This window comes from Lethenteron reissneri, chromosome 64 (genome assembly GCF_015708825.2).
Source record: "Lethenteron reissneri isolate LAM-NWPU_2019-01 chromosome 64, ASM1570882v1, whole genome shotgun sequence".
NCBI lineage: Eukaryota > Metazoa > Chordata > Hyperoartia > Petromyzontiformes > Petromyzontidae > Lethenteron > Lethenteron reissneri.
Window position 1 is genome coordinate 2,758,420 of NC_083842.1, and position 25,949 is coordinate 2,784,368.

General features: G+C 39.7%; 1 protein-coding gene across 1 annotated transcript in view; it reads left to right on the forward strand.

Annotated features, from left to right (window-relative positions):
• LOC133359271 (protein unc-13 homolog A-like) overlaps positions 1-25,949 on the forward strand; it is a 246,827-nt gene that overhangs the window by 112,012 nt on the left and 108,866 nt on the right. The window contains 7 exon segments of the mRNA XM_061577750.1: positions 1,091-1,134; positions 10,842-10,920; positions 12,465-12,542; positions 16,262-16,481; positions 19,924-20,111; positions 20,113-20,152; positions 25,097-25,238. Of these exon segments, the coding sequence (XP_061433734.1) occupies positions 1,091-1,134; positions 10,842-10,920; positions 12,465-12,542; positions 16,262-16,481; positions 19,924-20,111; positions 20,113-20,152; positions 25,097-25,238 (791 nt within the window).

Genomic DNA, 25,949 nt, shown 5'->3' on the forward strand with positions numbered 1-25,949 from the left:
GAATGTATTTCTTTTGGGGAGGTTTCTTTAGAGTGGAGTGAGTTTGATTCTAGGCCATGGCTCGCATTAGTCACAAGTGATATCTGAACTGGCCCTGGGCCCCATCCTCTTTACCAGCCCGCACTGACCAGTGTGGTGAAGTATGGTCACATTTCTCCCATGACTGGCACAGCATGGGAAGACCCTCATTGAGTAATGGATCGACGGAGTGCTGTAAAAACCTATGTAGAAGTATATGTGTCCATTGAATTGGTAGTTGGAAGTTTCTAAATTAATTTCCTAAGGTTTTGTATTTGCATCGATTCACATAATTGTAAGATAAAGAAAGGTGTTAGAAGGTGATTATTCTGTCTGCTGGTGATGTCCTGTGCCAATTCATTCTATAGTTGCTCTTGATAGACTAGCAGGGCTGAGCAATAATTCCCTCGAGCAAACTGGAACCATGTGCAGGGTATGCTGCAATACTAAGTATTCTTTACCAAAAATCTTTCAATTAAATCATTTGAAAATCTATTCTGTAAAAATCGGAATACCCAGTAATGTGCATTTGAAATAAAAAAAAATATTTTTATGGTATATGTACTTATCACCACATTTAAGTTGGTGTGAATTTGATTAATATACATTTTACACATTGCTGCAGATTGTTAAAATGGCCAATGAATATACATCACAAATGATGAAAGTATTATTATATAAAATATATTATATGTAAATGTATATTATTTATCTGATACAAAATATAGTTCATTCTTCACAAACCCTTCTCCACAATGGTGCCATTTCCACAGTGGTTTTATGTTCAACTCAACTAAAAGCTGAGTTTTGTGTTTGAGGTATGTGTTTTTGAGGTATGTGTTTCAACTGTGTGTGGTATACCATATGTGCAATACTGTATGCAATGTTAAGAAAAAAACTGTTGAAAGCAGGAGTTTTTGGTCTTTTCAGAACTGTCATGTTTAATTCATGCTTCATTCAAATTGTAACTTACACTCTTTGTTGTCGAGTACTTAATTACTGTATGAACGTGCATTCAAAACAATGTATATATTTTATATTTGTCAGTAACGAAGCTCGTTGTCCCCTTCAGGCAAATGAAAGTCGAAGCTTCTCTCCGTTCAGCTTGGTAGTGGGGTAAGTGTTGGCAATGCCTGGAATCCCAAATGTAATGTGTAGCTGTGCTGCGTGACTTACAATACATTCTGCATTATATTCGTTCTGAAGATCTTTAACAAGAAGAAATCGCCTATTAAAGTGAAATAAATGCATTATCTTGTTGACATTAATGCATGGTGACATTGTGTTGTCTGGTATTAAACAAGGGGGCCTCACACGTGTTCTCGGCATGCCACACAGTCTGGATGGTTGCCTCTGTCCCTCTCTCTCTCTCTTTGATGCTATTATTTTGTGCATTGCATCTGGAATTAATTGTAGGCTGATTCAACCTAGAGGAGGCCTGCATCTTATTACCTTGAGAATAGCATACTGGCATGAAGGGCTCCATTTCCCGGCACACACACACATGCAGCATGAACACATGCATCGATCATTTATTTAATGATAAACATTCATATGCATGCTATGTATAGAAATTCTTCGAAATTACCATTTCTCCTATATACTAGATGTATAATCATGAAATTTACAATTTCAGAAAATGCTTTTTAAATCTATATGAATGTTTTACATTAACAGTAATATATACTCAATATACAGCATCCTATAAAATATTATACTTGTTCTGCCAATGCAAATTACACTTCTCAGATTTAATAATTGACAGTCATGAATGTTAATATTGTATAGACCAGATTGCAATAAAGAATAGTTGGTAAATCCAACAAAACTTAGCTTAAATAAAATGTGTATTTTCGCATTGTATATTGTTTACTGTTTGAGTTCGACATACGAGCTATAAATGTGTGAACAGCAACGGGACGAAATCATATCCCCTGCCCCTTAATGAAATTGTCATTATGGGCCTTCAAAAGGTCTGGTCGTTATGGTAATGGATCCAGTGCAGCTGTTAAAATCTTATGGCATATATACGCTTACAATTTTTACGTTTTATAGATTGTAAGGATTTAGCTTTTTGAAACATGCTTCATTTTCCCACGTTTTAGAAAATAAATCTGTGAATTCAGCTCCATTTTGAGGTGTAATCCTTCATATAAGGGGCCATCATCCATTTAGTACGTACGCATGGAGGAGGGAGGGGGGGTTAACCCAAATGTGTACGCTTGCATGGGGGATCTACTGACAATGTACGTACGCATAGGAAACGGGGGGGGCGGGGGGGGGGGTGTGAAGCCTCGATAATAGTTTGTCTACATTGGCCTTCAAATGAGCCACAGTTCAGTGTCTTCAGCTGTCAGACAACAAGTACTGCCGGGAGAAGTGGGACTGTGGGAGAGGCGTCACTTGTGTGCCACGTGCCCCTGACTGTAGCTATCACGCTGCTCAGCAAAATCAGAGGCCAGTGTACGCAACTTAATTATTTAATGCAGCCAGCGGTGGACTATCTGTTTGCTTAAACACGTCAACATTATTAATCCTTCATCGTTTCTGCGTTGATTAAATATCGGCCGTTCTCTAGGATTCGAGGGGGGGGGTGCATCAGGCGTACGTACGCAGGTGGTGGGGGGGAGGGGTAAAGATTTGACAGATGTTTGCGTACCTACTAAATGGATGGCCCCTAAACACAAGGCTATTACAATTTCTGTGCCATCTTAATATATGCACAGTATGATTTACATATTCAAATATTTTCACAAATTTCCATTTTGCTTAAATATTGTACGTAATTATTTTCTAGAGATGACCCCAGAATTTTGTTTTTTTATTCGTATTATGACGTACAATAACTGAAAATCTAACCAATATGAGTTGTTTTACGTGTGCTTTAGTTAGAAAAAATTTCTTTTAAAAACTTGGATAATTCAAAAATGAACACATGCTGAGGCACACAAGGATCAAAGAGCACTCTTATAGGTTTATTGACTTGGAATCCGTGCTGCAAGTGATCCTCTGTTAAGGCTGAAATGGTACACATGGGGCTGATGTGGTGACCACCATGCCAAACATCATTGTCTCCCCAGTGCTAAAATGTGCACACCTCACTAGCTTCTCATTAAAGCTGAGATGACCTCAGGGAGACCCAGGGCCAACTCACATATCACTCACCACTGCTTTTAGCTGTGACCGAGAATCAAACTCCGTAGTGCAGTGTGACAACTACCGCTCCACCACTTACCACAACACACGATGTCATGCCATACACATAAATACACTCAAATACAAACACACCGAGGTACATAAAACATACAAAGACATAAGTCAGCATTATGGGCTGTTGGTAATATGTTGTTTGTGAGCATTGGGTAAGGCTGACGCTGTGTGTAAGAGGGTGGTGTTGCCTCCACCATGACCAGCTGTATATCTCTCCAGTACTTATGTTTACGCTGCATTGGGTACTAATTTTGGACTGAGATGCTCCTCTGGAAGTCCAGGAAATATTCAGAAACTACTTGCCACTGAAGTTACCTTTGGCTGGGATTCAAACCAAGGTCACCAGGTTACTTGAACAGCTGCGATTACTAACAACCTACACACAAGATGAACTTCCACATGCTCATGTATACGAACGCACAGACACATGAAACACACTCAAGCATACACACAAATACACAAGACAATAACATGCCCGTATAAAGGGGACACACGCCTATGGTAAACGTCCAGAAACACAAGCGTGCACACACAGGACCTCATCCCATCCTCATCTGCTCTCCTGGCCCCCCCACTGAGTGATTGCACCCCCAACCCCTTCCCTCCTTAGCTTCGCTCTGTACACCCTCGCCTCCTGCTCCCCACTTCATTGATTTCTATTGTTTAGTGTGGAATCGGATTTGGTTAAGCAATTTCTTTTTTTATCCAATCGGTATCCGACTGACAAAATTACGATGCCATTTAGCAATGTTGGATCGGAGTCGGCTCATTTAAATGTTAATTTATTTGCCATTTCATTTTATTCAGTTCTTCAATTAGAAAAATCGACTTGGTGTGTGTGCTTTTGAAAAGGCTTTGTGGCGGAAAGCTTCCACAGTAAAAAAAAAAACATTTTATAAAATGGCATTCGCGAAAATCTTCCAGGAATAATTGTGAAATCTCCTATTTAATAGTCCCATTGTATGGTGAGGGAGCGAGGGTCCGGTGTTTCCACGCGGAAGGCAAGCGAATCTTGAAATGGGGGGGAGGATTGTGCAGCGTTTCTGTCACAACACGCAATGATACCACTGCATACACGGTGCAGGGAGTGTACACACTCTCCACATATACTACAATGCATGCATTTGTGTTTTTGTTAGTGTATATCATTTGGGCCGCAGGACCTGTTTTTTGCAAGGCCAAACAGATGTCCTGGTAGTAATTTTTTTTATATGAAGGCAAACCGTATCTATTGAGTATAGCAGCTCGGGAATTCTGGTCATTTATCTTCTGGGATTTATCCTGACAAAGATAATTATACAATATAATTTATTTATCGAGGAAAACCTGGCTGTCAAAAGCTAAAAGCCTCCACCACATTCGTTAATAATACTGCCTTAAAATATATATAATACGTCACGTTTCAGGCAATGGCACTTCATCGCCTTTGGCAGAAACGTAATCTATTATCTTGTTCGTTTAAGGCAGTGTTATTGACTAACGTGTTGAGGTTTTTTTTCGTCTGTTAATTCTGCTTGTGTTCCAGTGACAACTTAGTGTGCATGATCTCGCAGAGATGTGTAGAGGCCTGGCAGTATGCTTTCCTATGCAAATGATCTAAAGCAGCTGTATTCATACACACGTGGGAATCGTGCGTAGACATTAACACGAATATCTTGTGATGTATTTATTTTTCTAGCTCGTTGTGGGTGTCGGACATCTTTATTCCAGTGGTAGGAGGTAGAGCTGATGGATCGTCTGATTCATATATACACGATGTGCTTAAGAGGTGGCAGCATAGCAACATCAATTGGCCGTGACCAATCTTTACAGACCTCTTGAGGGTATCCTGCGGCTCCAGTCTCTCCCGACGTACAAAACGGCTCTAAAAAGAGACTTGTCGGGAAAATTCGTCCCTGATAAAAATTGTTTGGCCAGCGTTGCTTATCTGCAACGGTGCAAAACTCAATAACAGACGCTTAAAAGTGGCGAAAATAAATAATGTAGTGCTAGTTTTTACATTGATTTGTTCACTGAATAACTAAATCTAGCTTCAACCCAACCGCTGTGGATAACTTTAGGTGGATGGATTCTTTAAATGAATGTCTCCGATAATTACTTCCTAAAATATACATTTGTGACGATTTCATTCTCCATTGCGTAGTTATAATTCAAACAACACTTTATAACTAGGCATGAGGCCTGATTATTTTTAAAGGGGTTTTCAAATACTTTCAGGGAGGCCTTTTTGGTAAGATACAAGGACATTCATATTGGTAGAGCTTTGTTTCCATATGTTAATAACGTGTAAACAGTACCACAAGTACATATTATCATCAAGGAAGACAGCAGCACGTTTTTGTTCAGCACTAAATAGACCATGTAATAGCTGTGGGCAGTGGGAGCTAAACTAATATTTGGAATTATTTGTAATTCAAGTTCAATTTGTTTGCAAAATGTAATAACTAATTAAATGAAATATCTTCTGGATTAAAGTATAGAGACTAGATATGCATACAGTTTGATAATAAATAAACTACTATGTAAGGTGTACATGTAATGTAATGACCATTAGAAAATAATAGTTAGATTAAGTTGTTTGTCCATAGGTGTCAAATAAAGAATGCTTCTCTGCCACAAAGCAGGGCCTGAGTCATGCTTGAGGTCAGTGAGGGCCATTTCACAAGATTAAAATACCAATTACCAGGATGTTGAAATCCATTTGTTTAAAAGATACCCAGTCTCCTGTGATGTAATCTATGCACACGTCAATAACATTAAATATTCATTGAGTTGACTCGTGTTATTCAGCGGTAGGGTTTTTTTAAGTGAAAATTTCACAGCTGTGTTTGAGAAATGGATGCTGTTTTTGTTTGAGAGGTGTAAAACTTGGTTATGATTAGAATTAAAAGATGTGTTGCATTGGATAACAGCCAATATATTGATAATTCATGTCTGTCTGTTTAACATGTTATGTAATTGTTTAATATTAATGTAGCCCCAAATGGTGAGATGATGGAATGGTCACAAGAATGTATACGAGATTGACATACGTTGAGTGATCATTCTTTGTATAAACTGCTATTTGCAACATTATTGTCAACGTTTCTACCATTAAAAGACACTTTGTTGTGACTTTGAACATGGCTATAGTCGCAAAGACAATATCAATAAATTTAGGCGAAAGTTCTCAGTTAATGTAAATGTATATTGAATATATAATTTGGTAGTAATGTATCCTGATTTTCTTCATTTTCTATGCTTTGAATAATCATAAAAAAAACTGCTGTATCTGTTAACCATTACAACACATATAAGTACGATTAACCTTTGAGAATTGTTTGCGAACAACAAAACACACAATGGTCACAACAAAGACAGTCCCCGCAATTTATGCAACTCTTACAGTTGAAGTTGTGGACCTGTTGGCACGGTTAATGATTGTTATCGACCCTGTGGAAAACACTTTCTCCACCATCTGTATATTTCCAGTACCTTTGCGTAAATATACATTTACCACGCATTTTAGAACCTGTATTGTATTGCTATATTAATTTGTCATATAAACATTATAGTAGTTCGAATAGCTTTAACGTTATCTGGGGAATTTGATCTTCAGGAATGATGAGACCTAAAATTATATAATTCCTGAACAGACCAAAGAATGCAAGTCTTCTGGTTAACATTAAGGCTATAAAACCGCACATTAAAGGTAATTAAAATATATGTTTTAGCAACAAGCTGCGAAGATGTAGACCAAATTGTATTACGTAATTAACCCACTCCTGAATGAATGCGAAAGACTGCAATGCCACAATGGCTGACGTCCATGCATTAACACTTTCTTTTAGAAGCACAAATCCAGTGAGAGGCAAAGAGAGTTTGCATTTTCCTCCTCTTCCAACAGTAATTTCAACTCGTTTCAATTCGTTGTACAAGAAGAGTTTCCACCACTGGCTTAGTGCTGAAACAGGAGATGGGTAATACCTCAATGTTCATTTAAAGAAGACGTCTGATAATATATGCATTGTCAAAGACAATTGTAAAAGCCAATGCATATATTACCAGAGTATGTTTTTGTTTGCATTCTGACCACAAGTATCGTGGTTAATGCAGACATGATTCCTTGTAAAAGGTTTCAGTTTGGTGTTTTAACAACTTAACACCTGTTTTGTTGCCAGAAAAAAGGGGGAAACCCTATTATCAAGACGTGTTTACAAATATATATTATTTTAATCACAGTTGCTGATCACAGGCCCAAAGGTTGAGCAGCCAGCAACAACAGCACTACTAAAAGTGTAATAGATACGAGTTAATGTTTGATAATTAAAATACATTTTCACCAAGCAAACATTGCCAAGTAGTTTTCATGTTATATATATGAATATGCCAGCAGAGAATATTTTAGTGAGACAGACATGGTAAACCATATTAGAATATAAATAATATGAATATTACATATTAATGTAGGCTATGACAGTGCCCCAAATGTCTTAATTTTACAAGAGATTTGCGAAGGTCATTTGTATCTACAGCGTTAAAAGAGCATTGGCAATGTCCCATAACATTACCAAGTTTCTGATTCTGTTGAACCAATGACCCAGAACAAAATGGCTGTGAAATGCACTAAGTGCTAACCTACTTCAGTGCAGATGCCTCATGCCTGGCTTGGTTATTGGCAGGGTTTGTGTTTAGGATAAATTGTACCCTGGGTGAAAACAAATCTTCACTTATTTCCTTTTCCCCATCTGGCTTGTTAAGTTTCAATGGTTCAGGCCCCTGAAATGTCTTTCCCTGTTTCCCAGATATATTTTGTTCTACTTAGTTTAAATACTAAAAACAGGTGCCCTATGTGGTCTCATAGGTCTGGCTATAATTTACACTTTTGAGCTACCTGTCGAAAGTTATTTATTATTATACATTTTTTTTTTTCAAAACATACATCTACATCATTTTGTAAGAAGATTTTAAGTCAGGATATGCTCAGGTACAATTGAACACGCAACAATCAATCTTTGCCAAACAATAAAGTATATCATTTACAAAAAGAATTACATTTATCCAGAATATTTGGAAAATTTAAATTGCATTTCAGTGTTTCTTATTAATTTGTACATTGGGCTTGTGCAAGCACTGTTTGTAAAATAATATGCAACCAAATATGATAACGGATATGTAATGTTTGTATTATTAGTTCAAGTTGAAAAGCTTAAATAACATTTTTTTTAATGAAGGGATATTTGCATGAATGGTGCAAACAACCACAAGAAACTTAAATGTAAATTGAGCAGCATAGATGTAAATTTAAAAAGTAGGTTTTTTTTGCCAATACACGGACCCATGTTTGTTTTTGGGTGAGGCCACATGGTAGTTTTATACCAAAAGTATTTCCACTAACCCTCTACCACCGAAGAAGATTGTCATGTTACAAAGTTATTAATAACTATACGTGCAATCTATTGATCAAATTCTGACAAAGAGAGCTCACCGGTGACTTAAAACTTTTCATGATGAAATTCAGCATCATATGAAATTTCGTTCAAATAACTAAACACGGGGGAGAATACTTAGAACACGGGAGGTAAATACATTTCCTCATTCCCACTTAATATTGCTGTAAACGCCAAGGGGTTACATAAATTAAACGATCTTCCAATTTCGATTTAAAGCTTTCGTGACTGCAGGGATTCATCTTCTTGGTTCTTTCGGTAAAGTCACGTAGAAGGGAAGTAATAAAATAATAAAAATAATAACACATAATCAAATTATGTTTTATTATTTTTATTAAAAACATAATAAAATTATGTTTTATTATTTTTATTATTTTATTACTTCCCTTCTACGTGACTTTACCGAAAGAGAAGTAATAAAATAATAAAAATAAAACATAATAAAACAATTCTCACGACGTTTCGGCCACAACGCAAGCAGCCGTCCTCAGGTGAAAACCAGGTCCGTCGAGGCGACCTGGTTTTCACCTGAGGACGGCTGCTTGCGTTGTGGCCGAAACGTCGTGAGAATTGTTTTATTATGTTTTATTTTTATTATTTAATTACTTCCCTTCTACGTGACTTTACCGAAAGAACCAAGAAGATGAATCCCTGCAGTCACGAAAGCTTTAAATCGAAATTTACCGAAAGAACCAAGAAGATCTTCCAATTGTGTTATCCTCTCTACTACAGTGCCTCCACTTATAATATGCTCCTCTTTCCCTGCTTGTTAGCCGAGGCATTGCCTCAGTCTCACCATCTGGCTCCCACCTCCCACCCCTTGAACTAATGGCAGAGTTTCCCTCATCCAAGTTATAACATGGAGGTGCTGCCTATTTGTATGGCACACACCAGTGTAGAGGTATATTACACATCAACTGATCATAAATTATGTCCCATGGATTTGCACAGTATCTTGACATGCGGTTGCATTTAAATGGTACATGTAATTTTATTATTATTTTATTTTAAGCATTGTCCACTTAATGAATACCATTAAAAACAGTGAACACAAATGCATGCTTAGCCACTAGACTTGTACATTAAAGCACTATCTAAAAACCCTAAATCCAATCAAAATCAAGATATCATTCACTGAACCTTCAGTCAACATTCCACAAGATTAACCATATTGTTCATTACTCTCAGCAGCTTGTATTATTTACTAGCCTTTTGCCTGTCCAAGGACCGGTGTATTGCAGTAAATCTGAAACTTGCAAGCGAAAAGCAGACCACGACTTGATAGTCATTGCATCACTGCGTGTGCAATTAGTAAGGGTGCGGTGACACAGACCTATATTAATTTTACAGTAATAATCCCTCGTTCATCATGACGTCCTTTTTACTTTGATGTCTCAACAGCGCTACGGAGATCACGTGACGTGAGGGTTCTGCCTTTGTAGTGAGGGTTGTAAGTTGACGCCGAGGAGGGGGGAGGAGGCGCCTCGCCCGCCCGTGTGGAGTGACGTCAGCCGCTAATTATTATGAATTGGGGGGGGGTGTCCATTTGGAGGACGTCACCTTATAATGATCATTAATGAGGGGGGCTGTTCGACGTGGAGTGACGTCACGAGCGTTGCACACAGACATTCTTGGCTCATTATAGTTGGGTAATAATGGGGGGGGGGTGCCCATTTGGAGGACGTCACCTGCTCATGATTATTAATGAGGAGCGGGGGGGTCCATTTGGAGGACGTCACCTGCTCATGAATATTAATGAAGGGGGCTGGTCGATGTGGAGTGACGTCACACGCGTTAAGGACAGATATTCCTGGGTGATTATAATACGTATTTGCAGTTCCTTCAGTATTTGGTTACTACCTTTTAGAATTTTACCAATGGACTTCTCATAACATAATACTGTATTTTCCTTACTGGATGTAGGTATTTTGTATCTTAATGTATTCATATTGCATTGTGCATAGTTTTATGATGAGTGCAATCCAGGGTGAATAAATATTCTATTTCTGAATGTATATTATAATCACCCCCTTTGTGTTCATGGTTTTCTACAATGTTACGATTGAATATGGATTGGACCACCCACTCTTCACATCTTGCCACTTCACACAATGTGTCTGCTTAATATAAATATGATAACTTAAGAATGATAATTGTCTGTATATATGTGTGTGTGTTGTTCAGGTCTGGGAGTGGGCTCTATGGCATTGACAGCATGCCCAATCTGCGCCGAAGAAAAACAATTCCACTCGTCAGCGATGTGGTACGTATCTAGCAGTTTTTAAGCACTGTTGCCTTGACATATTAGCTTCTTACGAAAGGAAATTAGAGATGCAACAATCGGGAAACACTGCTTAAATAGCAACAGCTAGAGCTTCAGCAGAGACTATATACCCAAGCTCCTACCGAATGCATGAGAAAATGTATTTTATTTCCATTTCCATTAAAAGTTGAAGAAAAAAACATTGTTCTTTGATATTTCTAGAGAATATTTGTTAACATTAAAATGCAAAGAATTACAAACTGTATATATATACACTTCACAGTGTTATATTGAGCTAACATGTACATGTTTCATACCCACATTGCAAGGCTACATATTATTTAGATGTGTCCACAGAGAATACACAGGAGCAACATATTACTAAGTGAACAGAGAAGAAATTTGCACTTACTTATCCTGCTTAGTTACCTGGCCTCTATTTAGACTGTACATTATGTAACCTTGCCAATGGTTAAAAATAATAATTTAATCCTTTGTTAGCCATCAGTCTGGTCACTTCTGATGCTTTAAAGGACTAATAAGAAATTAGCTATACTTACTGACACAATTTGGCCTATACTGCCAAGTAACTTCATACAGTGTTCTTGTTTTGTATTGTTCAACTAAGCTATGTTCTATGTATTGTCAATGTTTAATTAGTATGAGTTCTAAAGCTGTGAAACATTTGTGTTTGTCCATGCTTTAACTGTGATAGGCAATGGTAAGTAACTCATTGCAACTGCATTTTTATGGAATTTTGAACACATCTTTGTGAATTAATTGCTGATTTTAATTATAATTCACACTTATTGTTTAACATTCTGAAATACTAATTTTATGCACCATAATGCACAGTAGGTGTTTTGCAACAGTGCACGGTTTAGCGGAGCGGAGCAGTGGTGAGTGGTTTGTGCACTTTCCTGTGAACCCAGTGCCATGAGTTTGATTCCTGTATAATCAAACTGCAGATTATTATGTTACAGCTTCAAGTAAATCCAATTGAAATGTATATATTTTATGGATTAGAATAATGATTTCCACTAGACACAAATGTTTGGCAATAACAACACCAGGGCAAAGTGGGATAACATCCGATGGAAAAGGTAAAACATTCAGGTCATTCTAGATTTGAAGCTTTCGTGACTAAAGGAATCCATACTCTCTGATTCTTTCGGTAAAGTCACGTGGGTATAAAATAAAATATAAAATAAATCACGACCACAGCAAGAAAATGTTTTGCTGTGGTTTTCCCACCTGATGATGATTGCTTGTGTTGCAATCTAAACGTCGTGATTTATTTTTTTCTTTTATACCTATGTGACTTTACCAAAAGAACCAGAGAGTATTCAGGCCATTGACACTACACAACAGTGGCCATGGTAATTACAACCAAGCGATTAAAATGAGGTATCTGCTTCAGTGTTGAAATACAAAACCCTGATTGGTAGTGAGAGGTTGTTGGCTGTGGGCTAGGTAATTTAGATCACACAGCCCTCTTGCGTTATTTCCCCTAACGGGTGCTGTTCTGCTCCTGTCGCCTGCAGTCATTGGCTGCTATGCAGAGGAAGGGAGGGCTTCTCTCCTCCATGGCCACCCGAGCCTCGCTGAACGACGAGGAACTTGTAAGTTGGCCGTTTCCCTTCTGCATTTGTCATTGAATATCCGCTGTCTCAGGGGATTCCATTGTAATGTTTTGATAAGTTTCTGCTCTTTTGGGATTAATGGAGTTGACAGTAAAATTTGGTGTCGGCTTCACTGTCCGTGTCTCTCCTTGCCACGTCTTATTGCACATCTTTTTTCTAGTGTCTTGCTGCTCATCTTTTTTTGTTTCTCATGCCTCCGCGTGTCTTTGCACTTTCCCCTCTATGTCTCTCTGGTCCCTGTGTGTGTGCATGTGAATGTATGTCTTGAGGGAGGGAAAACCCCTCAGCTCAAACAACATCGTAAGGCAGGGTGGGGTTGACTTTGTTGTTGCTGCTGAGCCTTAAATATTGGAGGAAGTAGCCGCTCCTGGTGAGTGGTTGGCTGATGTACCCTCTGTTAAGGAAGTACGAAGGGCGATCCAGAGCTTGAAACTAGGTAATGCGCCAGCGAGAGATGACCTCCCAAGCAAACTGCAGAGGGAGGGTGGCATTTGTGTTCAGACTGCCCTATATAACATCATCACAACTGTGTGGTCCACAGGACTGGTTCCGCATAATTGGAAGGATGGCCAAATTTTAAAAGAGGGACTGCACTGATTGCAACAACTACCGGGGTATCTCCCTCCTCAGTGTCCTGGGAAAGGTCCTAAAAAGAATTATATTATTCAACATCGCCTTGCCAGACATGCTGATGAGAAGCTTGTGGAGCCCCAATACAGTTATCAGACCGGGCAGTCCTGCATAGACACCATTTATTCTGTCTGTATGATACAACAGATGTGTAGAGAATTTCAACAGGAACTACATCTCTGTTTTATTGACCTGGTCAAGTCCATCAATAGCCCAGGGCTCTGGGTTATTCTTCGTGTTTTCAGAGTACCATACTGTCTGTTCACACTCATTAAGGAACTTCATTGGTTGGTAGGCATGAGTATACTTGCCTGGCCGGGTATTGGAACTATTTTCTGTTCAGCTTGGGGTGCGACAGGGATGTCCTCTGCCCCCTAAATGATTTAACATCTTCTTTGACCACGTAGTTCAAGAGTCTTTCCATGGATGTACCGGTCTAATTTCCATCTGGTATTGATACAATGGGAGGTGGATCGATGCCCGGGTGCGATCAAGAGATGGCTCTTTATTGGTCAAACATATTATGTATGCTTATGATCTGGTGATTGCTGCCCACTTTGAGAATAAGTTGGAGACACTACTGCTAAATCTGGAGCATATTACTCAGAGATAAGGCCTTACCAACAGCCCCACAACCCACAAAGCACTTGCCTGGGTATTTTACGTCTTCAAATACTCCCTTCCCTCAACTTCCCATTAGTGGTGTGGGTGATGGGGCAGTTGTGGAGAGAGTGGTGGAGAGAGATTCTGTACCTGGGCAGCGTGCTTATGACCAGCTCCGGGTTGCCAGCCGAGGTCTCGCTCTGAATCATTTCAGCGGCATTATATTTTTAAATCCTTTATATTAAGTTCGCTTGCTTGCTTGCGTGCTTGCTTGCTTACGACGGTGCAAATCTTTCTGTCGTTTTTTTATCCCACTTCCCGTGATCCAATCGAGCTGACATTTTGCACACAGACTCGTTGTGCGAGACAATTAATGTTCGTGAAATTTTTTTTCCAAAATTTTACACTGTATAGGGAAAACAAATTAAATATTTAATTACCAATTGCTTAATACTGGCAGACATTCATCTGACCCATAGGTGGCAGCCATCTCAAGCCAGAGGACTAGAGGACTCTAGCCGCCACGCATATAAAGGATTTATAGTGAAAAACTTTGTTTTTACGGGTTATACTTATTAGCAGCTGCGGAACGCTTTGTGCAAGCTACTTGGCCTGTCGCTCCATACAAATATCCGAGTCTTCTCGGCCATAGTTATGCCCTCCCTTCTCTATACTTGCAAAACGTGTGGCCCTCTAAAGGAACATCTGCAGCAGTTTGAAACCTTCAGGTTAGCCTGCCTACGATCCATCCTGGGTTTCATCAGACTGGATTGTGTGAGGAGCTCACAGATCCTTGAAAGATCTGAACACAGTCCCATCAGTGAGCTCTGCTGGCAAGCGAGGCTGCGTTGGCCGGGTCGTGTAGCTTGCATGCCCAGCCACCACATGCCCAAACAGATTCTATTCGGCCGGATAGATGGGGATAAACAGGGACGGCACAGACTCAAGAAGAGATGGAGTGACGTGGTACAGAAGGATATGGAGCTTATTGGACTTGCTGCTGCCTGGTATCGGCAGTGTCACGATCGGCCTCTGTGGAGCAGGTTCATGAAGGATGCTGTTGGGGAGTTGGAGGCAGTCGCCCTCCAGTAACAACGGAGGGCAGAGGAGCAATGCTCACAACAGTGAGCAGAGCGCCGGGTGGCTAAAATACAGAAATTTGGCAGAGTGGGGAGCACAGTTGGTACATCTGCCAGTGATCTCACTTAGTCAACCCATGGCACCTGGGTCGGTCCTGTGACATCCCGTCAGAGAGCCTTCGACACTTCGCATGACCTTAGAGTGCACCTGGCCTGGCACAGGCGCCGTGGTGACATCACCACCATTAGTGGTGAACAGTGGTTGTTGTTGTGTGGGTGTGGGGAGTGGTAGTGTAGTGGCTAGCACGCTGCGGCCTGAGTTCGATTCCAGCTCACGGCCAATACCACTTATTGGTCCTGGGCCTCCCGTAGGTCGACTCAGCTTCAAATAAGTACCTGGCGTGTTGTCTAAACATTGCCACTATGGAGACAAAGGCGGCTGGGCATGGTGTTGGCCCCCCACCCCCTCATGTGTGTGCCGGCCTTCATTGGTGCTTGCTAACAGCACTTGCCCCTACAGTCTGTCAAGGCTGTATGGGGGATCTTTGTCTGTGTCTAGTAAAAAGGTACAATAAATACTGGTAATTTAAACAATTATATATGCTGTTAAGTGTCTGAAAATATCTGTAAGACTAATGTTTTTACTATATGTAGTGATATAAATTCTGAAAGCTGTATTGTTTTTCTGCTCGACAACCATTAAAATGTTGGCATACAGGTGGAAATCTGGTTAATCAGTTCTTCAGGTTGCTGAAACATTCTCCAAATATGAATGAGGACAATGTACAATCTTTATTGTGCTTTTGTTATACTGTACTGCATTTCAATGATGGGAGAGGACAGTGTTAGTAAATAATTGGTTTTTGTGTGCACATTTATTTTAATTGCAGCTTCTGGAAATAAAGTATACATCTTGCAACAAAGCATGTTGTGCTCATTCTACAAAATGCAATTTCCCCTGAGTTTGTTTATCACTATAGATGGTTCTCCATTGATTTGTATGCTTCTGTCTTGCCGTCTTGTTCTCTCTGAGGGATACTATTTTCCACTTCAAACTTGATGTTCTAATCTTTTCTTAATTAATCTATTTTAACTAATCTAGTTTACATGGCATTTCTGTTGTGTGCATCGTGTGGTAAATAGTTCTGTTTTGTTTGGTTTTATTAGATCTGATGGTGACTCGATTTAAGACGAGCTCAATCTCGTTGTTTCTCTTCATGAACCTCTTATATTTGCTCAATCCTGTACCATGTTTTAGATTGTAATTTTATATTACATTTTAATGTACACCTTTATGCCCTGTCAACTGAACTCGGTTGGTGGTCTTTTGAACAATTTTGTTCAACATCACGACATTTAATCACATCCTCAACGTTTTCATTCCAGAAAATGCACGTGTACAAGAAGACACTGCAGGCACTCATCTACCCAATCTCGTGCACCATCCCTCACCGCTTCGAGGTGTGGACCGCCACCGCGCCCACCTACTGCTACGAGTGCGAGGGGCTGCTGTGGGGGATAGCGCGCCAGGGCATGCGCTGCACCGAGTGTGGCGTCAAGTGCCATGAGAAGTGCCAAGACCTGCTCAATGCCGACTGCCTTCAGCGTGAGTGCTTCGCCACAATCTCCACACAGTCCCGTGAAACCGCATCTATTGGTCTAATACAACGTGGTGTACATTCTTGATTTGAAGCTTTCGTGACTGCAGGAATTCGTACTCTTTGGTTCTTTCGGTAAAGTCACGTAGGTAAGCAGGCTACCGTATGCTCACGCATATAGCCCACAGATGCATATACCCCGCAAAAATAGCGTTTTGTGTAAAAAAAATTCAGAAAGCCCACACCTCCATATACCCCGCCTGCATTCATATATTTAACGTCGTTACCGCAGCTTAATTCCATCATATTAATACGACGTTTACATTTGTAATACATTCCACTATCAATTGTTAACGTTAAAATCATAACGTGCACAAAGAAAACAAACTAACCGGAAACGAGTGAACTTAAAACAGAAAATAAGTAACACAAGTAAATATCCAATAAATAAGTAACACACAACTGGTAGATAAGTAAGTACAGGTACTTTACTTACGATGGAGATGCGTTATGACGACCCCATCATCCTAAGTCGAAAATATCGTAAGTCGAAGATGGTACAGCCTACCCAGGAGTCTTAAAGAATGGTGGTAATTTAGCAAAACAGAGACATGTACAGTAGCATACTGTATAAACTATATACTGTATGTATTTATTAATTGCAATACTGTATTGCACAGTAAAATGTAAAGTAGAAAAAAACAAGGAAAATTCTTAGCCTACCTGAACTGCAATTTAATAAAAAAAGTTTTTTCAGGAAACAATCCTATCTGCTATAGAAACTTTTAACATGCATTAAACGTATCGTATCGTGGTAACCTTAAAATGAAATCGCTAAAGCTACGTATCATACATGCATTGAACGTATCGGAACGTATCATATTGTACTGTACTCACCAAGATTCTGTCAGTCGTCTGCACACTTGAACGATGTTAAGGTTGTTGATGGCAAATTAGGTTCGAGTCACGACCAAATCGGGTTGCGACCAAAGTTATGGAACGAATTATGGTCGTGACCAGAGGTTCTGCTGTAGTTGTAAATAAAGCGTAACTAAAGTGGCTAATTTAAGTTATTCTCTTAAGATTATTCATTTAGAACCAGTTCCTTCGTGGGTAGTTCAGCATCTCATTGCCTCATTCAATCCACTCCCATGCCCCCACACACTTCACGCAAAGGGAGCCTTGGGGGCAGTGGATGTAGTGCCCCATAGCCAATGACTGGGGGCTGTTTTGTGGCTATTGGCATCCTAATCTCTAGAACCTAGCGAGGAAATAATTAGTGGTGATATTAGTGGTGGTGAGTATATTAATGGTGATGAGTGTATTTGTGGTGGTGGTGGTGAGTTTATAGGTGGTGGTCAGGATAGCACCGATGATGGGAGTGGTAATGAGTATTAGTGATGGATGACGATCATAGTAGTGGTGAAGATAGTGATGATGGTGGTGGTGGTGAGGGTAGTAATGACGATGATTATGATGATGCACAATTCTGTATGATTGATGGTCATTAGCATTACTCCGTGGCGCCAGCACCACCACACCAACATTTGAGTCATTGGCCACCACTGAGTCACCGTTTTGTTCTTCTGGCCTAACACCTGGTTGGACTTAACCATTCCACAGCAGATTTTATCAGCCAAGGAAGCATAGACCGCAGAAAATAGACTTTGCATTCAAAGTTATTTTGTCCAGATCTCTTCCATTATCAGTGAGCCATGTCTTGATTGGTTTCGTTTGAAATCTAATTTATACTGTAAACACGATGACTTCCTCATGACCAAGGTGTTTGCGTGTTTTGTTTGACATTGTTATACTGATCCCCAAGTTAAATAGAGAAGGTACACCAGAAAGGAGCAATAGCAACTGCCATTGTGCAAGCTACTTGGCCTGTCGCTCCATACAAATATCCGAGTCTTCTCGGCCATAGTTATGCCCTCTCTTCTCTATGTTTGCAAAACGTGTGGCCCTCTAAAGGAACATCTGCAGCAGTTTGAAACCTTCAGGTTAGCCTGCCTACGATCCATCCTGGGTTTCATCAGACTGGATTGTGTGAGGAGCTCACAGATCCTTGAAAGATCTGAACACAGTCCCATCAGTGAGCTCTGCTGGCAAGCGAGGCTGCATTGGCCGGGTCGTGTAGCTTGCATGCCCAGCCACCACATGCCCAAACAGATTCTATTCGGCCGGATAGATGGGGCCAATATCTCTTCTGCCAGATGGGAGTCTATCGCCAATGGTTTCACGCTCTAAATTTGACAAATAGGTCAATGTTCAAATACCCAGGATTGTACCAAGAAATAGCAGGAATCAATGTTAACATGCAGGAGATCCAACATCTGACAATTCTCTGGAAAGGCTTTGTATGCTGGTGTGTTAGAAATATGACTAAATCCAAATTTGTTTGACGTTTCATTGATGGTTTAATTTATTGTAGAGTTTATATAGTCTCCTTACAGTCAGTGTATCGGCAGTATCATGCATTCATAATTAGATCCAAGGGGTCTCCTTCAGTCCATCGTAATTGTAGTGAGGCTCTTTAGGGCACTGAAGAAGGAGAGGTCCCTTATTTGTTTGGAGGTGACCCCCTGGAATTAGCATTTGTATTTCATGCCCCCCTTCAAGCCAATTACAACCTGCTAATGTAAGCTGCTGCCAATATTCCGAGTGGCCATTACATAGGCCTAGAAAGTTATTGGAATGCAGGCCTTGATGATGAGACTCCCTTTACTCTTCTGAAGAAACACATTGTGTTAACGTTACTTTGTGCCAAAGGTTATGTTATAATGTTAAGTTAATCAATAAGGGATGTCTCTCTGCTCTAAATCAATTCAAAGAGGAAGTCAGTTCAGGCACTCTTATTTTACTTATGGTGGAAATAAGCTGAGTGTGAAGTCAGATCAAATTTTTGTGCGATTTGGATTGAGAAACATAATTTATTTGGCATCTAAGCAGCAGCTTGCTGTATTTGTTGGTGAAGGAGTGCATTCAGGTGGCGTATAAGGTCAGGAGCCAAGGCCGGATGGGGAGATGTAGACCATATTTCATTAGGTCTGTGGTGGTGTCATGGTCCAGGGCTGTCATGGTCCCTACAGTATATTTATATACTGCGGTTTTAGTAACACATAGCTATTCCTTGTCCATATGTGTGCTTTGGGCATGGCAAACAGGATAGATGCAGCCTCGTGTAAAAGTTAAGAGAGAGTTTGTATACAAGTTATCAAGAACAACAAAAACATGGCTCACATCACAAAGACATATATACTTCCTTGGAAGCTTGACAATTTATCTGTGCTTTGGCCACACATATAAGGATGCAAATGTTTACCTAGATGTTCAATAAATCTCATTTGAGAACTATTCCAAGTCAGGGGGGATACGATGCTTTTCTGTATGTGTTAATATTCCAGACTCATGTATTCATATATAATGCTACTTTTTCCCCATTTTCAGGTGCAGCTGAAAAGAGCTCCAAGCATGGTGCAGAGGATAAGACACAGACTATCATCACAGCTATGAAAGACCGAATGAAAGTGCGAGAACGCAACAAGCCTGAAATATTTGATCTCATCCGAGATGTGTTTGCAGTCACCCCAAGTGATCAGAACTCACACATGAAGTCTGTCAAGCAAATGGTGCTAGGAAGGCACCTCCAAATGGTCAGCCAAGATCACAATCAATGGTGAGTACCTGGGGCAGTTACTGAGGTGGACTGAGATCAAATCGTAAAATAGAATGAGCAGATAATAGTTGGTTTGGAGCCACTGGAAAACTGGACTTGATATTTCGAATCAATATGTCATGTGTCGACAATTTTTTTTGTAATCAGTGTGTATGTATTACCTGCTGTGACATATGGATCAGAAACATTGACACGAATGAAGAAGATATAAAACAAAAGCTAAAAAGTGCAAAAAAGCTAGAGAAATTGATCTTTGCGATTAGATTGAGAGACATCAAGAGGAAAACATGTATTATAGAACATACTGATGTAAAAAAAACTTTTCTGTAAATAAAAGTTAGCGTGGCTAGGAAATATCATTGAAACTGATGATGGTCGATGGGTCAAGAAATATAATAATGGATTGGCAGCCAAGGAATGGAATGTGCTTGAGAGGATGGAAATGGACTGATGAAATCCGCTCACATGCTGGAGCTAGGTAGCGTATTACATTTCAGGATCATGAGAGTTGATAGCAGCTTGGGCAAGCCTTTATCCAGAAGTGGATTTGACCCATGTTTGATGATGATGAAAATAAGTATAACCCGTAAAAATAAAGTTTTTCACTATAAATCCTTTATATGCGTGGCAGCGAACTTAATATAAAGGATTTAAAATATATATTTGCCTGTGGAGGACGCGGGGATCGATCCCACGACCTTTGGCATGGGAAGCGAGGGCGCTACCAACTGCACTACTCCGCCACGGCCTGTGGAGGGGTTACGCTCTGGGCTCTTATACTGTGACGTTCAGCCAAAGCCAAGAATGAGTTCTTTTGAATATATGTAAAATATTTTTTTTTTGCCTAAAAAGTGTAAAATTTTGGGAATTTTTTTTCACGAACATTAATTGTCTGGCACAACGAGTCTGTGTGGAAAATGTCAGCTCGATTGGATCACGGGAAGTGGGTTAAAAAACGACCGAAAGATTTGCACGGTCGTAAGCAAGCAAGCACGCAAGCAAGCATGCGAACTTAATATAAAGGATTTAAAAAGTAGGTTGGCTTGGGCAGGACACATCATGAGAAGGGATGTTGGTCAGTAGGAGAGAATAGCAATGGAGTGGCAGCCAATGGAGGTAACATGCCCAAGAATGCATTCACTGTGGAGATGGAGCAATGAGCTTGGCTTTTGTGCAGGTGCTAGGTGATTTGGTGTATCGCAGGCCCATGAGGGGTGGCTATGGATTTTGGAGGCCATCATCCACCAGCGGAGATTTTAAAAAGAAAAATATTTTATTTATCTTAGCAGGAAGGGCCCGGTTTAGCCATTACGATCTATTTTTTGGGCATCCTGCAATGGTACAGATTTTAAGATCATGGTTGATAATGTTTATGAACCGATAGGCATATTCAACGTGACTTTACCGAAAGACCCAAAGAATATAAATTATTGCAGTCACGAAAGCTTAAAGTCAATATTCAACATTTTCATAAACTACAGTATTTCACATCTAGCCTTTTTTAAATGTTGAAGATTCTGTATCAAACTAAGTACTTTTATATTTTTGATAGCTATAGTTAACAACATTTAAATTGTTGGAGAATTCTTCATACCATTGAGTTTCCTCTTGTTTATATACAGTGAGGGAAAAAAGTATTTTATCCCCTTCTGATTTTGTACGTTTGCCTACTGACAAAGATATCACCAGTCTATAATTTTAATGGTAGGTTTATTTGAACAGTGAGAGACAGAATAACAACAACAAAATCCAGAAAAACGCATGTCAAAAATGTTATAAATTGATTTGCATTTTAATGAGGGAAATAAGTATTTGACCCCTTCGCAATCAGAAAGATTTCTGGCTCCCAGGTGTCTTTTATACCGATAACGAGATGAGATTCGGAGCACACTCTTAAAGGGAGTGCTCCTAATCTCAGCTTGTTACCTGTATAAAAGACACCTGTTCACAGAAGAAATCCATCAGATTCCAAACTCTCCACCATGGCCAAGACCAAAGAGCTCTCCAAGGATGTCAGGGACAATATTGTAGACCTACACAAGGCAGGAATGGGCTACAAGACCATCGCCAAGCCGCTTGGTGAGAAGGTGACAACAGTTGGTGCGATTATTCGCAAATGGAAGAAACACAAATGAACTGTCAATCTCCCTCGGCCTGGGGCTCCATGCAAGATCTCACCTCGTGGAGTTGCAATGATCATGAGAACGGTGAGGAATCAGCCCAGAACTACACGGGAGGATCTTGTCAATGATCTCAAGGCAGCTGGGACCATAGTCACCAAGAAAACAGTTGGTAACACACTACGCCGTGAAGGACTGAAATCCTGCAGCACCCGCAAGGTCCCCCTGCTCAAGAAAACACATATACATGCCTGTCTGAAGTTTGACAATGAACATCTGAATGATTCAGAGGAAAACTGGGTGAAAGTGTTGTGGTAAAATGAGACCAAAATGGAGCTCTTTGGCATCAACTCAACTCGCCGTGTTTGGAGGAGGAGGAATGCTGTCTATGACCCCAAGAACACCATCCCCACCGTCAAACATGGAGGTGGAAATATTATGCTTTGGGAGTGTTTTTCTGCTAAGGGGACAGGACAACTTCACTGCATCAAAGGGACGATGGATGGGGCCATGTACCGTCAAATCTTGGGTGAGAACCTCCTTCCCTTAGCCAGGGCATTGGAAATGGGTCGTGGATGGGTATTCCAGCATGACAATGACCCAAAACACACGGCCAAGGCAACAAAGGAGTGGCTCAAGAAGAAGCACATTAAGGTCCTGGAGTGGCCTAGCCAGTCCCCAGACCTTAATCCCATAGAAAATCTGTGGAGGGAGATGAAGGTTCGAGTTGCCGAACGTCAGCCTCGAAACCTTAATGACTTGGAGAAGATCTACAAAGAGGAGTGGGACAAAATCCCTCCTGAGATGTGTGCAAACCTGGTGGCCTACTACAAGAAACGTCTGACCTCTGTGATTGCCAACAAGGGTTTTGCCAAACAAGTTCTAAGTCATGTTTTGCAGAGGGTTCAAATACTTATTTCCCTCATTAAAATGCAAATCAATTTATACAAATTTTGACATGCGTTTTTCTGGAATTTGTTGTTGTTATTCTGTCTCTCACTGTTCAAATAAACCTACCATTAGAATTATATACTGATAATTTCTTTGTCAGTGGGCAAACCTACAAAATCAGCAGGGGATCAAATACTTTTTTCCCTCACTGTATAAGGGACATGGTTACAGTTTTTGGCTACCTCAGAGTAGTGCAGTATATACCTATTAAAAGCACTGTATAATTCATATAAAATTATTACAACTGGTAATATGACATATATGCTGCCCATTCTGTATTAATAATGCATGTGCTCATAACTCCTCCAGCCTAATAGGAAATTAATTCTTCTACAGCTAATTTCAGTCTCCTACAGCTAATAAGAAATTCAGTCTAGTCATGAATCCAGTCAAATTCAGATGATAATTAACAACACTAAAGACGCACACATGTTTCAGCCACCCGTGATTAAATGAGGTTCTCAAGTATGCCAATAGGCATCATGTCAACCGAAAATGTAAAAAAAACACAAAACAAAAGTCAAGAAAATGTTTTGTTTAATAAAAAATATGGTCCTAAAGATTTATAACACAGATGCCATGTGCGCATGCAATTATATTGTGCCTGCATTAGATTTATCACCGCTAACTTCTGTTAAATGTATGCACAGATGAAATCACTTTTTCACACCTATAATACTGCTGTTATTCATTCAAATTCACGCAGTAGTTATTAACAGGTGCATGGGGGCTCACTCACCTCATTCCCTCACTGTCATTGAGGTGAATGCCACTACAGTCCCTTACAGACTGCAGATGAAAGAGATCCGTGGTATCATCACACTAATGCAGTGTTAATATCATCTGAGTTGTTTTATTTTAGCCATGGTCTATGGAATTTTTGTGAAGTCTTGAGTTTTTATTACTTTTTCTCATTCTCTTAGTCTCGTTCATAAAAGGAGTGGAATATATTCCGCTTTAAGGATATTAAATGTAAATGTGCGGGACACACAATTCTCTCGCCCCTCCACCCCACTATTATCAGGTCGGACAAACAGGTGAACTCAGTTTATATTTTTACATACGTATCTTTGGTTTTCCCCTGTGCTGAAATCTCCAATAATTTTATTCGGTTATCTTAGTCTGTGATTTCACTGAGACGAGTTAATTCCATCTCGACGTCGTCACTCTGGCGTGAGTCGGTAATCTTAGTCATCGTCATGTTCGATGACTTTTATCTACTCGGTCATTGTTGACTAAAATACAACTGAATAAACACTTTGATACATTTATCGCAACTAAATTAACCCTGAGAAAATGTTACATAATCAAGAAGCATGGCATCTCATGTGAGAATTTAGTTTATTTGTAGGCTCTACTATTTTATTTGAATTAATTTTCCTCGTAGACACACGCATGGGAGACAAAGAAAGGCCTTTAGAGCCCTTCCACTTCTTCCTTGCTTTCAGATTGCCTGTGTGCAGGTTATAACTAATACGCAATATATACTGCTAAATTATTATAATGTCATATTTTTTTGTATATGGGGGTCTAATGTACCATGGTGGGATTTCACTTGAACACAAGCAAGTACATATTGCAGATTAGGGGACAAGTTAAAAAAAACTCCAACACAACTGTCATGGATCCATTGCAATGACTTTGTTGTCCTTGTGATGTTTATATGAAATGCATGAAAATGGGAAATATTAATGATCCCAATTGAGACACTGGTAAATAATATTTTCTGGTAAGAAGATCACACGTAGGAGATACCTTGAAATGTAAATAATTTAGGTAGTTTTGTAATATTGCTCAACGTGGTAACTAAGGCATTTACTCAGAAGTGTACCACGTTGTGTAACGATAAAACGTGTATTCTTTGTATTCGCAGTTCACAGTGCCCAAGGATTGCAAGCCAAGGACAAGACAGGGGCCAGTGACCCGTATGTCACTGTTCAAGTGGGAAAGACCAAGAAGAGAACCAAGACCATTTACAATAATCTCAACCCGGTCTGGGAAGAGAAATTTCACTTGTAAGCTATGATTCTGAAATTAAATCATTTATTTTAAGAAGATGTTTAGCTGTGTTTGAATCTACGTGAATGTTCATTGCAGCAAATATGATAACATGTGCACCTAATAACCACAATATCTGCATCACCGATTAGCATGGTTGGCTACGTACGGTGCGAACGAAGTTCAACATATATACTATTTAGAGAGTGCTTTTTTTCTAAATGTTTTGGTTCTGATATTGATAATCACAAAATTCAGTTGCAGGTTTCATATATATACTCTGTACCTCAATATGTTATGCAATCAAAGTCTATCATGTATTGTTGGTTCCCATTGAAAGCTAACTTATTCTTGATGTAATGACCCTTTTCAACTTTAAAAATCTTCATATTCCATGGTACATTATGATTCCAGAGGAACAAACATGAAAATAATTATCACTAACAACGATACAGTATAATGAATTAGACTTTATTTTAAAATATTAGATTTTTGTTATCACATTATACGACGCAAAGTCTTCTTTTTAAATCCTTTATACTAAGTTCACTTGCTTGCTTGCTTGCGCGTTTACGACCATGCAAATCTTTCGGTCGTTTTTTAACCCACTTCCCGTGATCCAATCGAGCTGATATTTTGCACACAGACTCGTTGTGTGTGACAATTAATTTTCGTGAAATTTTTTGTTCCCAAATTTTTACACTTTTTAGGGAAAAAAAATTATATTT